The sequence below is a fragment of the Anomaloglossus baeobatrachus genome, chromosome 2 (assembly GCF_048569485.1).
Source record: "Anomaloglossus baeobatrachus isolate aAnoBae1 chromosome 2, aAnoBae1.hap1, whole genome shotgun sequence".
Lineage (NCBI taxonomy): Eukaryota > Metazoa > Chordata > Amphibia > Anura > Aromobatidae > Anomaloglossus > Anomaloglossus baeobatrachus.
Window position 1 is genome coordinate 769,552,383 of NC_134354.1, and position 14,825 is coordinate 769,567,207.

General features: G+C 36.9%; 1 protein-coding gene across 10 annotated transcripts in view; it reads right to left on the reverse strand.

Annotated features, from left to right (window-relative positions):
• Positions 1 to 14,825, reverse strand: part of DLG2 (discs large MAGUK scaffold protein 2) — a 1,610,676-nt gene that overhangs the window by 38,819 nt on the left and 1,557,032 nt on the right. For all 10 annotated transcript variants that reach the window (XM_075337519.1, XM_075337521.1, XM_075337520.1 and 7 more), the window contains one exon: positions 13,967 to 14,042. In XM_075337519.1, coding sequence (XP_075193634.1) covers positions 13,967 to 14,042 — 76 coding nt within the window. The remainder of the gene's footprint in view (positions 1 to 13,966; positions 14,043 to 14,825) is intronic.

The following is a 14,825-nucleotide window of genomic DNA, read 5'->3' on the forward strand; positions in this document are numbered from 1 at the left end:
CTATCTCTCTATCCCTCTATCTATCCCTCTATCTATCTATCTATCTATCTATCTATCTATCTATCAATCTATCTATCAATCTATCCCTCTATCTATCTATCTCTCTATCTCTCTATCCCTCTATCTATCTATCTATCCCTCCATCTATCCCTCTATCCCTCTATCTATCTATCTATCCCTCTATCTATCTATCTATCTATCTATCTATCCCTCTATCTATCCCTCTATCCCTCTATCTATCTATCTATCCCTCTATCTATCTATCTATCTATCTATCCCTCTATCTATCTATCCCTCTATCTATCCCTCTATCTATCCCTCTATCTATCTATCTATCTATCTATCTATCTATCTATCTATCTATCTATCTATCTATCTATCTATCCCTCTATCTATCTATCTATATATCTATCTATCCCTCTATGTATCCGTCTATGTATCCCTCTATCTATCTATCTATCTATCTATCCCTCTATCTATCTATCTATCTATCTATCTATCTATCTATCTATGTATCCCTCTATGTATCCCTCTATCTATCCATCCATCGTATCAATTATATCTGTCTACATTTTTCCTAGACTGTTTAATCTAGTTTTTAAAGCAATCCGTTCTAAAATAATAATGGATAGCAGTAAATGACATTGTGTACACTGATAGCCAGTCTCTGGTGTTCTCGAATCTTTCTCTAACACATACACATTTTTTACGTCTCAGGACCCTATAATCGGATGACATTGGAGTTTTCGCTTTGATCACTTTGTCACTGCAGTTTTGTACCACTTTTACATTTCAAGCATATCTGAACTTTAAAAAGAAAAGAAAAAGAAAAACAACTTAAAAAATGTAAAGATAAAACATAAATAAATATATGACGGCTGGTTAACCCATTCACCTCTGAAGAGAATTTGTTAGCAGGGTCTTGTGACAATAAACCGAATTGCTGTGAACCTCAGTGATCAGATAAACCTGCCATTAGGTGCTCAGTCTCCCTGCAGCTCCCCCGCAGGAGAAGTGAAGTATTACACAAATACCTTATCTGTGCAATGCGCAACATTTAGGTCCATCAGAGCAAGAGATTACGTTAAAGGCATCGCAACAATGGTTGCAGGAGGATCTATTGTTCCATTTTGAATGTCCAATATTTTGGACCCTAGAAATTGATCATTTCGGAATATCAGAGGTGAAGGGGTTAAACTACATGGAGATTCAGCTGCAACGTAAAAGATGTCATGCCTGAAAAAATACTTGAACAGTAAAAAGAAAAACAAACATGCAGATGCAAAGCACGGAGCACAAAGAATGAATGAGAACGGATATGGGGCAATAGACAGTATATGAGATGCCATGACTATAGCCGTGCACGCAACGGAAAATGGAACGAGAAGATGGATGGCCGATGGACTGGGTTATATGTCTTCTCACAGTGGGAAATGTAATCAATAATTCCTAAGCAGAACACTTCTATCTGTTCTGGAAACCCAACGTGTCATCATGTCCGAGAGTTTACATAAAAATCATCATATAAATAATATAATATAATAGTAAAAAGAAAATAACCTTATAACATACATTGGATTACATTAAACCTGTCACCATGAATATATAATCTCAATGATAAATATAAAGCATTTTTAATTTTATTCAATTTTGTTATTTTATTATTTTTTTATTTCTATTTTTTGAAATAATTAAATATTATTTAATTAAAGAAAATAAGAGATCTATATATTATTAGTACTGAAAAACTTGAATAAGATTAAATATATATTAATACTAATTTTATACGGGTCTCTTATTTTCATTTCTATTTTTTTAAATAATTAATTAAATATTACTTAATTATTTAAAAAAATAGAAATAAAAATAATAATTAAAGAAAAAAATGGAATAAAATAAAAAAAATATATATTAATTCTAATTATATACAGGTATCTTATTTTCTTTAATTAAAAAATACTTAATTATTTAAAATAGAAATATAATAATATTAATTTAAAAAATGGAATAAAATAAAAAAAGTATTAAAACTATATACAGGTCTCTTTTTTTTTCTTTAATAAAATAATATTTAATTATGTAAAAAATATTAATAATAACAACAATAATAATAATAATAATTTAAAAAATGGAATAAAAAAAAAATTGTATTAATACTATATACAGGTCTCTTTTTTTCTTTAATAAAATAATATTTAATTATGTAAAAATATTAATAACAATAATAATAATAACAATAATAAAAAACATAAATATTACTTTAATATTTTTTATTAATTAAATATTTAATTAAAGAAAATAACAGACCTGTATAAATACCAGTTATTTTCTTTAACTAAATAATATTTAATAATTTAAAAAAATGGAAATAAAAAAAAAATATAAAAGTGGAATAAAACAAAATATATATTTTAAATAACTGAATCTTTAAAGAAAATAAGAGACTTGTATATAATTAGTATTAATATATTTTTAATTTTATTCAATTTTTTTATTTTATTATTTCTGTTATTTCTATTTTTTTTAAATTAAATATCACTTAAAGAAAATTAGAGACCTGTATATAATTAGTATTAATATATTTTTCATTTTATTCCATTTTTTAAATTGTATTTCCATTTTTTAATAATTAAATATTATTTAAATAAAGGAAATAAGAGATCTGTATATAATTAGTATTAATATATTTTTTAATATAATTTTATTTTTTTACTTACCGTGTGTGTTTAATTTTATTTTTTTTAAATAATTAATTATTTAAAGAAAATAAGGTACCTGTATATAATTAGTATTACTAAATATTTTTAATTTTATTCCATTTTTTATTTTATTATTATTTTTTTATGATTATTTTTTAAATAATTAAATATTATTTAATTAAATAAAATAAGAGACCTGCATATAATTAAACCATTGGTGTGATACCTTAATAAATTTTTACTAGTTGGTAAAATTCTTGTTTTTTTCTGGGTGCACGTGAGGGCGATCAGGCCATGATAATTAGAACCATTAGCGGATACTTCTAAACAAAATCCGACCTGAGAAACACCAATTACCAACCATCTACCCAAAAAACAACTTTTTTCCAATATTTTTGTCAATGATAAAAGAAAACATAATTCCAAAATAATTTACTACTTAAAGGGCCACTGATAATCCAGAAAACTTTCACCATGTCATATGTTTCAGTTAGCGGTGGTCCCGGGTGGTAAGAACCCCACCAATTATTTCAATAAACCAAATTACACACTGTGTCTCTTTTCCACTTTTTTTTTAAGGGATATCATTCTATAAGCTATAGATTGTCTAGGAGCCAGTATAACACTTTGTCCCGCCCATGAGGAGCTGAAAATGGCAATTAAAGAGGCAGAAATGTCAAACTCTTTTTTCCCACTGTTCACTGAGGTCACAGCTCCTGGAATTGATCACTATGACATGTGAGAAAGTCTTTAAAATGATAGTGGCTCATTATTGGAACAGAATAGAATTTTTTCTTTATGCATGAGTATAATAATACAGCATCACAATGTCATATTTAAAAAAAAAAACAATTGCAACTACATTTTAGGCCCCTTATTTCTCAATCAAGTTGATTTTTTCTATCTTTTTAATATTTTATGTATTATTTTTACGTTTTTAATTTTTTTTAATAGGTTTGTTTACGAAATTAAACCTTAATTGGGGCGGTGCTCCTGCAATCTGGTGGCCTAGGGATGATCACTGGTAGAGCGTGGTTGGGTTAACAAAATGTCTCACGATTTGGAATAAAAATAATTTATTTTACGATGTACAGTTGTTATGATCTTAGAGATGGTCGGAGATATCTATGGAACGTGATGATTCAATGTCCCATGACGATGTAGACAAAGATTCCAGCAGTGATATCTTGTTGACTCTTGACCAGTTGACTCTACCAGACTCTCATGTAAGGATTAGGCCCATAGCAAAAGATCAAAATTGGGTCTTATATTATGAAGCAAGGACCTTTGCGCGAATTCTCAACTGTCGAACTGGCTGATATTACAGTTCTTCCTAAGTAGGTAGTCCTAACTAAGGTAGATAAACCCACCCATGGTGACCACATACTGGCCATAATTACCCAGCAATGTGAATGGTTAGACTCCCACCCTGGCAAAATCTCCCAACCCGTCAAAGTCTTCTCCAAAACTGACCTCTGAATGGCACAGAAAGAGAGAGACACAGTTAAGTATCTGCAAGACCATTTCGTGGAACCCCTTAAATACATGAGAGCAGGGGCATGACGATTGCAGTCGCAGAGATCGTGACCAGCTTACTTTGGCATGCCCATGACTGGATGGGGGACATATATACCAGCATGGGGCCCAGGATGGGTGACATTTTACCTTAATGGGCCCAGGATCAGGGACATATATACCAGGATGTGGACCATATATACCAGAAGTGGCATATATACCAGGATGGGGGACATATATACCAAAATCGGGGACATATATACCAGTAGGGGCATATATACCAGGAAGGGGAACGGGTGGCATGGTGGCTCGGTGGTTAGCAATGCAGTCTTGCAGCGCTCGGATCCTGGGTTTAAATCCCACCAAGGACACCATCTGCAAGGAGTTTGTATGTTCTCCCCGTGTTTGCGTGGGTTTCCTCTGGGTACTCCGGTTTCCTCCGGGTACTCCGGTTTCCTCCCACACTCAAAAAACATCCTGATAGGTAATTTAGATTGTGAGCCCCAATGGGGACAGTGTTGCCATTGTATGTAAAGCGCTGTGGAATTAATAGTGCTATATAAATGAATAAATATTATTATATTATATATTATGTACTGATGGGGACATATGTACTAGGATGGGGGACAAACTTACTAGGATGGGGGACATGTATACCAGAATGGGGACATATGTACTAGGATGGATACATATGTACTAGGATGGGGGACAAATGTACTAGGATGGGGGACAAATGTACTAGGATGGGGACATATATACCAGGATGGGGGACATATATACCAGGATGGGGGACATATGTACTAGGATGGGGGACATATATACCAGGATGGGGGACATATGTACTAGGATGGGGGACATATACAGTATACCAGGATGGGGAACATATAATATAAGGAAGGGACCAAAGGATGAAAAACATATAAAGCAAAATGGGTCCAGGCTGGAGACATATATACCAGGAAGGGGCTCAGGATGGGGGAGCTATACTACATAATGGGCGGGGGTACAACACATGTCTATGGGATTTATAACTCTACAAGGGCCAACACATCTAACCAACATGTAGGGTGTGAATGGGGGGGGCAAGATACAAATCTTGCACCAGGCCCATGGGACTTTATTTAGTCCACTGTGTGGGAGTCATCCGCCTCATGGGCTTTCAGGCCAAGAGCAAAAAGGAGGCCATGATTAAGAGAAAGGAGGATTTGATCAGAAATGATGACACAGATCTGTATTCTCTACATGCAGCGTCTAATGATCATCTTGTGCGTTACGCGGCAGCTATTGCCTTTGAAGCTCATTTGTGTAATTACATAATTATAAGATGAAATATAACGATCTTCTCTTTTGTGAATTCATTATAATAAACTTTATTCAATTTGTACAAAATCTCATTTACATCCATCTAGGACGAATCTACGGCAGCTGAAACATTATCGGGCGTCATATTGGTGCATCCGCAAAGTATGAAATAAATGATAGATGTGGGACTAAGAGGGGGGAAACTAGGAATCATGAATAGTGATCGGTGAACCCGAACTGTAAAGTTTGGGGTCTGTACCGGACACCTAGTGCGCTTGCACGGACCCCGAACACGGACTTCTCCGGGAAGTCCGTGTTACTGTTCGAGTTCGGCCACCTGGATAAAAAAAAATAAAATAAAAAGTAAAAAAAATGGGAATTAAAGTAGGACAGCTACACTTACCGAGTCATCAAACCCGAGTATAGTAATGTGGAGGGGTCTATGACCCCCCATTACTAATCGCGTAAGTAAAAAGAAAAAACACAAAACAGAGAGAAAAATCCTGTATTTTATTTATTAATTTTTTTAAAAAAACACCTCCTTTCTACAATTTCTTAATCCTCCATCCACCCCTGCAGGTCCAACGTAATCGACAGACATGACATCTCATGACGATCCTGGCTCTGCTAGATCCTGAGGCCACAGTGTGTAGTCACAAAAGAAAACGCGACCGATCACTGCGATGTCAGAGACAGACAGACGGAGCTGCAGCTATGAAAGCAATGACATTAGTTAGTTCACCTGCGGTCACAGCTGGTGGTTCCCACATTTTTTGGTGCATTTTTCTGCCAGGAGATGCAGAATTTCTGCACCCACATACTGAATGTAAAGACATAGTCTAAGCCGGCAATCCGGCATTGAGTTTATTGAGTTCACCTCAGGTGAGTTCACCAAGTTCATTCAGTTCACATGAGGTCACAGTTACCATGGGAACTGTCAGCTGTGACATCAGGTTAACTCATGGGACGGTCGGGATTGTCATGGGACATCATGTCTGAGGATTACGTCTGACCTACAGGGATGTTTTGGGGGTTAATATGTTGGAGAAATGGGTGTGGGATTTTTTTTTTAGGAAAAGGTTTTTTCTGTGTTTTGTGCTTATTCATTTTTACTTAATTAGTAATTAGTAATATGGGGTCTCTTAGACCCCTCCCTATTACTAACCTCGGGCTTGATGACAGCTGTGATTTTCTGACAAATCACAGCTGTCAATTAACCCCTTATATTATCCCAATTGCCACTTCACCAGGGTAATCGGGAAGAGCTGGGTAAAGCGCCAGGATTGGCACATCTAATGCATACACCAATTCTGAGGCGGTTGCAGGGTACTAATTTTAGGCTGAGGAGGACCCAATAACTATGGACCTTCCCAGCCTGAGAATACCAGCCCCCAGCTGTCTGCTTTATCTTGGCTGGGTATCAAAATTGGGGGGAAACTGGACGCTATTTTTATAATTATTTATTTAACTAATTTAAAAAAAAAAAGCCGAATGGGGTCCATCATATTTTAAAAAAGAGATAAGATAACACACACTGTTATGGGCTGCAGCCTCCAGCTGTCTGCTTTATCTCCACTGGGTATCAAAATATGGGGAACCCTATACCATTTTTTCCAATTATTTATTTATGTTTACAATCCACTTAAGGGACCAAGACAACAAGTATGAGGGCAACCAATCACATGTGCCGGCATGTCGGCAGTCTGACTGCAACCAATCACAGATGCTGTCACGGAGGGTTGATGGGGGGAAACAGTGAATATGGATGACATGTAATGAGGGGACTCGGAAGCTGTGTGACAGCCTTGCGGAGACTCCGTAAGTTTAATTTTCCTGCTTTAATCCCCATTTTGCTTCCTTTTGCAGCCCCCGAGCCCTTACTAACACCTTTTACAGCACACAAATTCGGCTTTCTACAAATGTCTATGGGATTCAGGGTCCGGGCTCAAGTTCAGGTTCGTCTGGTCCTGAACTGGCCTTTCTTCTCCAGCCAGACCCACCAAACATCTGTTGGTTCGCCTAACTCTAATCACGAATTGCCTATTTCAATGAAGAGGAGGCCATGTTTGCTTAAAGGGGTTTTCTAGTAGTCAGGAAATAAAAATTAAAGGGGTTATATGACTTAAAACACTGTTGACATATCAGTCTGGATTACAGTTAATGGCCAACTAAGTGGCTTGTAAAAAGTTGATTGGGGTCTGACAACATTACTTACAGCAAATAAGGGCAGCAGTTGTACATCACCGAGGACAAAAACTAGTACACTAGCAGAATGCAGCTAAACCCCCACTAGTGGAGGCATCACAGGTGCAGGAGGAGCAAATCACACACACACTTCCAAAACATGGATGGTGCGATTGCTGGATGATAAAACTGCACACTAGTGGCTTGCATAGAGCGCTGTTCACACATGCAGATGCACAGTCACAAGCCCGCAGCCTATTAGGTGACGCCCATACTATTAGATCAGGCAGGCTGCCAAGCCGTACTCCATCTGTGCACCATACAGGGACAGGAACTCTAATATGCAAGGCCCAACAGAAAGGGGCCTGGCTGTATCCTGTACAAAAATATGAGGTTTTAGTTGGTATTATGGCCAGAACACAGAAGATTGCAACTGTACCACCCCGCTCTCAGCAGCCGACGCTGCTCAGATCCGGACCTTCTGTGGGTGGCTCGAGGATCTCCGGACCCGGGGGTCTCGCGGTCACTTCAATTGAAAAGGGGGTTATGGTGTATGGGATTTTGGAAAGTTTGTACGTGACGCCACCCACGGTATGTGGTAAATGGGGTACCACCGCTGCCGTTGAGGGGACTCCCGGGGGTGTTGGGCTGGCAGCTGGATGTTATTAACCCTCCGTGGGTAGGGATGGATGCCCCGGGGCCCAGTGGGAGTTGTGGTGGTGGCAGGGATTGCAGGGAGCAGGAAACTCACAGTTTGGTTGTCCTGGTGTTGCATGAGGCTGCTTTCACGTGTAGGGTCAGGAAACACAGAGTCCAGTACTTAACCAGAAATTGCCGGTGTCTGTAGGCCTTTGGTACGGGGGTGTTCGGATCCCACACCCGGTACAAGAAGCAGGGCTCTCTCTCTCTCCTGCACTCCAGCTAAGAGCCACCTTCTCTGTTTTGGACGGGGGAAGTCGTTTCTCTGTACAAGTCCGGGGTCCCGTGCACAGTACCGGCGGGCCACTACCCTGCCCCGGTCCACTAAGGGTTCCCCTGAGCGTACTCTCCACTTCAGCTCCAAGACTTCTGCTTTCTCTTGGTTTCACTTTCCCTGCAGCACAGGGGCTACAACCCCTGTCTGCACTCCTCTCCCTCCTTCCACCGACTGACTCAACTCCTCCCCTCCTGCTCCTTTTGTTACACTGGGGGGGAGGTGCAGCTGCTTCACTGCACTAGTTAGTGATAGGCAGTCGGGCTCTTTTTGGTGATCTGGTTCCCATGGCTCCGCTCACCAAAAAGAGCCGGCTCATTCGGATCGTTCTCGGCTCCTTATTAAATATGTGTTCACCCCAGGTGAACACATATTTAAGATTAGGGTGATAAGGGCGTCACACAACCATCATCACGGGAACCTCATGCTTGTAGGTCCTGTAACAAGGGTTGTAGGCTTCCGTATTCTGGCCATAATACCAACTAAAACCTCATATTTTTTTGTACAGGATGCAGCCAGGCCCCTTTCTGTTAGGCCTTGCATTTAAGAGTTCCTGTCGCTGTATGGTGCACCGGTGGGGTACAACTTGGCAGCCCGCCTGATCTAATAGTGTGGGCGTCACCTTAAGTAGGCTGCGGGCTTGTGACTGTGCATCTGCATGTGTGAACAGCGCTCTAAGCAAGCCATCAGTGTGCAGTTTTATCATACAGCAATCGCCCCCTCTATTTTTGGAGGTGTGTGTGTGATTTGCTCCTCCTGCACCTGTGATGCCTCCACTTAGTGGGGGTTTAGCTGTATCCTGCTAGAGTACTAGTTTTTGGCCTGGGCGATGTACAACTGCTGCCCATATTTGCTGTAAGTAATGCTTAATTTTTGGAGGATATTTATTCCTCTTTTTGTTGCTATTTTTTTTTTTTTTGGGGTCTGACAACAGCAGAAAGGGCAAAACCATTTCCCAGAGTTGCTACATTGATGTTCTAGTGAGAGTTGTGCCACTTACTAATAAATATTATGCTCCATCTCGATCATTTCGGTTTTTATTGTATTTGTGTATTTTTTACTTCTTTTTTGTCTCTTTAAAACTAAAAATCTACATTGCACCTTAAGTACAAAAATAACTCTTGTTCGCCAAGTGAATCGGCAGCTCCAGCAGTTTTTCGTTCTGAGATTTTGCTAATTATAAGGATCTTTGTACATGAAAAATTTCTGCAGCGTTCGCTTATAACTTTTGAAAATTAAAAAAAAATAAACAAATAAAATAAAAAAAAAAATCTTCAAGCACAAAATCTATTTATTATTTTTTTATCACTGTGATAAATTACAAGTACGCTTTTAAGAAAAAGTTATTTAACCCCTTCCCACCCATAACATAAATGAATGGGCTTATTCCGAAAGTTTAGCAATTTACACTGCCTTGCAAAAGTATTCGGCCCCTTGAATTTTTCAACCTTTTCCCATATTTCAGGCTTCAAACATAAAGATAAAAATTTTTTTAATTTTATGGTGAAGAAGCAACAACAAGTGGGACACAATTGTGAAGTTGAACGAAATGTATTGCCTATTTTAAACTTTTGTAAAAAATAAAAAACTAAAGGGCCATTTCCGATAAAGGTAAACCATCACTAGAGAGGACTATAAAGTTTGGGGTTCATACCGAACATGGGAGTTTTTTAACCCCTTCAGCCCCCGGGCACTTTCCGTTTTTGCGTTTTTGTTTTTTGCTCCCCTTCTTCCGAGAGCCGCAACGTTTTTATTTTTCCGTCAATCTTGCCATATGAGAGCTTGTTTTTTGCGGGACAAGTTGTACTTTTAAAGGAAAGCATCAGTTTTACCATATAGTGTACTGGAAAACATCAAAAAAATTCCAAGTGTGAAAAAACTGCAAAAAAGTGTGATGGCACAATAGTTTGTGGGATGTTTTATTCACCGTGTTCACTATATGGTAAAACTGATATGTGCATGTGATGCCTGAGATCGGTGCGAGTTTGTAGACACCAAACATGTATAGGTTTACTTGTATCTAAGGGGTTAAAAAAAAAATCACAAGCTTGTCCAATAAAAGTGGCGTACGTTTTGCGCCATTTTCCAAAACCCGTAGTGTTCTTATTTTTTGGGATCTATGGCTTAGTGATGGCTTATTTTTTGTGTCTCGAGCAGACGTTTCTAATGGTACAATTTTTGCGCAGATGCTACGTTTTGATCGCCTGTTATTGCATTTTGCGCAAAACTTGCGGCGACCAAAAAATGTAATTTTGGAGTTTGGAATTTTTTTGCCACTACGCCGTTTACCAATCAGATTAATTGATTTTATATTTTGATAGATCGGGAATTTCTGAACGCGGCGATACCAAATATGTGTATATTTATTTTTTTTAACCCTTTAATTTTCAATGGGGTGAAAGGGGGTGATTTGAACTTTTAGGTTTTTTTTGTTTTTTTTATTTTTTAAAACTTTTGTTTTTTTAATTTTACTAGTCCCTCTAGGGGGCTATAGCGATCAGCAATCCGATCGCTCTGCACTATCTGCTGATCACAGCTATACAGCTGTAAACAGCAGATACGGTCACTTCCTGATTTATTCGGCTCCAGGCCGAGTGAAGATGGAAGTGACTCGTCATAGCTGCAGGCGTCATCACATAACCCTGTGCTACCATGGCAACCACCGAAAGTCACTTCCGGTGGGGGTGGCGGTAAGTAAAAATCGTGACCGCGCGTATATACATCTCGCTGCCAAACTTTGGCAACGAGATGTAAGGGCTTAATGTTACAGGTGGAATGCGATTCCACTCGTAACATGCAGGCATACATGTCAGCTGTTGAAAACAACTGATATGTGCACCGATCACCGCATCCTGCACGCGGCAGGTGGCGGGGCTTAACGGCACACACTCCATAACGGAAAGATCAGTCAAAGGTCGTGAAGGGGTTACAAAAAAATAAATCAGTCTTCGAGTTCGGGTGCTTTATGTATGCTAACCACTCGATCGGGCATCCGCGTGCTTGGCACAGTGCGAGGGACTTTCAGTCTCTCTATGGCTCACATGGATGGGGGGGTGGGAGGGAGAACGTTTTCTGAAGTAGTGTGTCCAAAAAAATCCACCCTCCCTTCCCCAGAAGTACTCTGTTTATGGCTGGTTTTATGTGCCTGCCCAATCAGTGACTTCCCTTGGGGTCAGGTCAAGTCCGGGTCCAGAAACAAACTTTATCTAAAGTCCGGCTGCACCCGCCTAACCCGAAGTTCCATGGGTCCGGTCATCTGGAGATGTGAGTCCATTATTCTCATGCTTTGTTTATGGTCGGTTGTTTGTGGGCGGAGACCCAAACTGCCCAATCAGTGACTTCCCTTGGGGTCAGGTCAAGTCCGGGTCCAGAAACAAACTTTATCTAAAGTCCGGCTGCACCCGCCTAACCCGAAGTTCCATGGGTCCGGTCATCTGGAGATGTGAGTCCAACCATTGGGCCCACCATCGATTGCCAGAATCAGTGCCCCCCATTCACATCTGGCTTTTTGGATGAGAGCTAATTTGGGTGTTTTTGGCCAACTTTATGGGATCAATTATGGTTATTAAAGGGATCCACCAAGAAACACAGAAAGTTTTTGGCCGATATGATTATTTTGTGCCTCCGCTATTTGTCTCCTTCTATTACTTATACTCTATCTTCTCTTTTACGCATCTTGATTTTGCCAATTTTTGTCCATTATGAAAAGACCAGGAACAAAGTCCGTCACGACAATCACAGGATTAGACTGTTTCAGCTGTGATCTGGAAGCCATTAGTCAGTGGCAATTTATTAAAAAAAAAAGCCTAAGTAGGCAAATGCAATAATAAGAGCGGAGATGTGATTACCGCTGACTGGAGCACCGAATATACAGAAAATGAGATCACTCGCCATTATATCAGAAAACTGCAAATCAGGACCTAACTCCCCCATCTCTAAAATGTGGTGCAATTTATAAAAAAAATAAATGATTTTACATTTCTGTATAATACAAGGAATAATTTATTATTTACACAACTGATTATTTCCTTTATTTATAATGTTATCCTATTAATAATAGACTAGAGAATATTCTTAATAATAAATGTCATTTAGAAATACAATTTAACATCAAGTTTTTAATTTGTGTCTTATGTATATGATTATATTATTTGTATTTTTTTACTTTCATATATTTAGATTTATAAATGTATCTTATTATTATAAATCATACTATATTTCCATAATACATCTTGTCTAACATAGATTTTAACTATTTTTATTGTATTTATATGATTATTATATCATTTGTAGGTGATTTTTATTTTACTTATTTTTTTATACATTATATATATATATATATATATATATATATATATATATTTTATATAGTATATATATTTTATATATTATGATATATTATATATATAATATATTATAATATATAATGTATACAAACTATATATATAATGTATATATCATATATACTGTACGTTATATATATATTTTATATATACACATTAGAATATATACATCATATATGTTTTATATACTATATATATATATATATAAAATATATATAGTATATACAACATATATGATGTATATATTAGAATATATAATATATATATAATATTTAAAATATAGAATATATATATATATATATAATGTACAGTATATATATTATATTTACATTATATATTTTATATATTATATATACATTATATATTATAATATATACTTCATATATGTTTTATATACTATATATGTAACATATATATATATATATATATATATATTATAATATACTGAATAATGTATATAAAATATATAATGTAAAATATAAATAATGTATATATATTATAATATAAATATTATATATACATTATATTTTATATAAAATATATAGCATAAAATATATAATCTAATGATTTTAATTTTATTGATATCATTATTATTTTATATTTATATTTCTTTTTATAATTATACACTGTCATTATAATACATCTAATCTAATTAATTCAATTTTATTTATATCATTATTATAACACGTAAATATATTTTTTACTTTAAATTTTGATCTTTTCTGTTACTATATTTTATTTTTTTAATAAGTATAACTTAATATACATTTTTTATTTAATTTTAAATTTTTTACTTCCATTTTGTCATAAATTTTATTTTTTGTTTTGCAATTGTTTTTTTTTCTCCAGTTAAAAAAAAATAAATAAAAAAAATTAAGAAACCCAAAAGTCTCTAAATTTACACAGATCTGTAAAAATCACAGTTTTCAATGTCTTGAAACACAACTTACCCCTTTGGCATCGATCACTCCGGGCTTTGCGTTAAACTTTACAGTTTTCAATCTCGCCCTCTCTTTCCTTTCAACCCTGTGATAGAATCCAAAAATTATGTTAGAAAAGGCGTACCTTAAAAGGGTTGTGAAAGATTAGCAAAAATGATTGTTGATTTCTAAAAACAGCGCCACTCCTGTCCACAGGTGGTTGGGGGTATTGCAATGCAGAATCATTCACTGCAACGTAGTGGAGCTGGAATAGTACCGCCATAATACACTGGAGCACAAACGTATCATCACGTCCCCTTGTGGGATTTTAAAAAATGTATTAAAACATTGTTAAAAAAATCTTAACAAAAGCTTAAAATACACATACAGTACAGACCAAATGTTTGGACACACCTTCTCATCTCTAGAAGAACTGTTAAGTGGAGACTTTGTGCAGCAGGCCTTCATGGTAAAATAGCTGCTAGGAAACCACTGCTAAGGACAGGCAACAAGCAGAAGAGACTTGTTTGAGCTAAAGAACACAAGGAATGGACATTAGACCAGTGGAAATCTGTGCTTTGGTCTGATGAGTCCAAATTTGAGATCTTTGGATCCAACCACCGTGTCTTTGTAGAAAAGGTGAACGGATGGACTCTACATGGCTGGTTCCCACCGTGAAGCATGGAGGAGGAGGTGTGATGGTGTGGGGGTGCTTTGCTGGTGACACTGTTGGGGATTTATTCAAAAATTGAAGGCATACAGAACCAGCATGGCTACCACAGCATCTTGCAGCGGCGTGCTATTCCATCCGGTTTGCGTTTAGTTGGTCCATCATTTTTCTTTCAACAGGACAATGACCCCAAACACACCTCCAGGCTGTGTAAGGGCT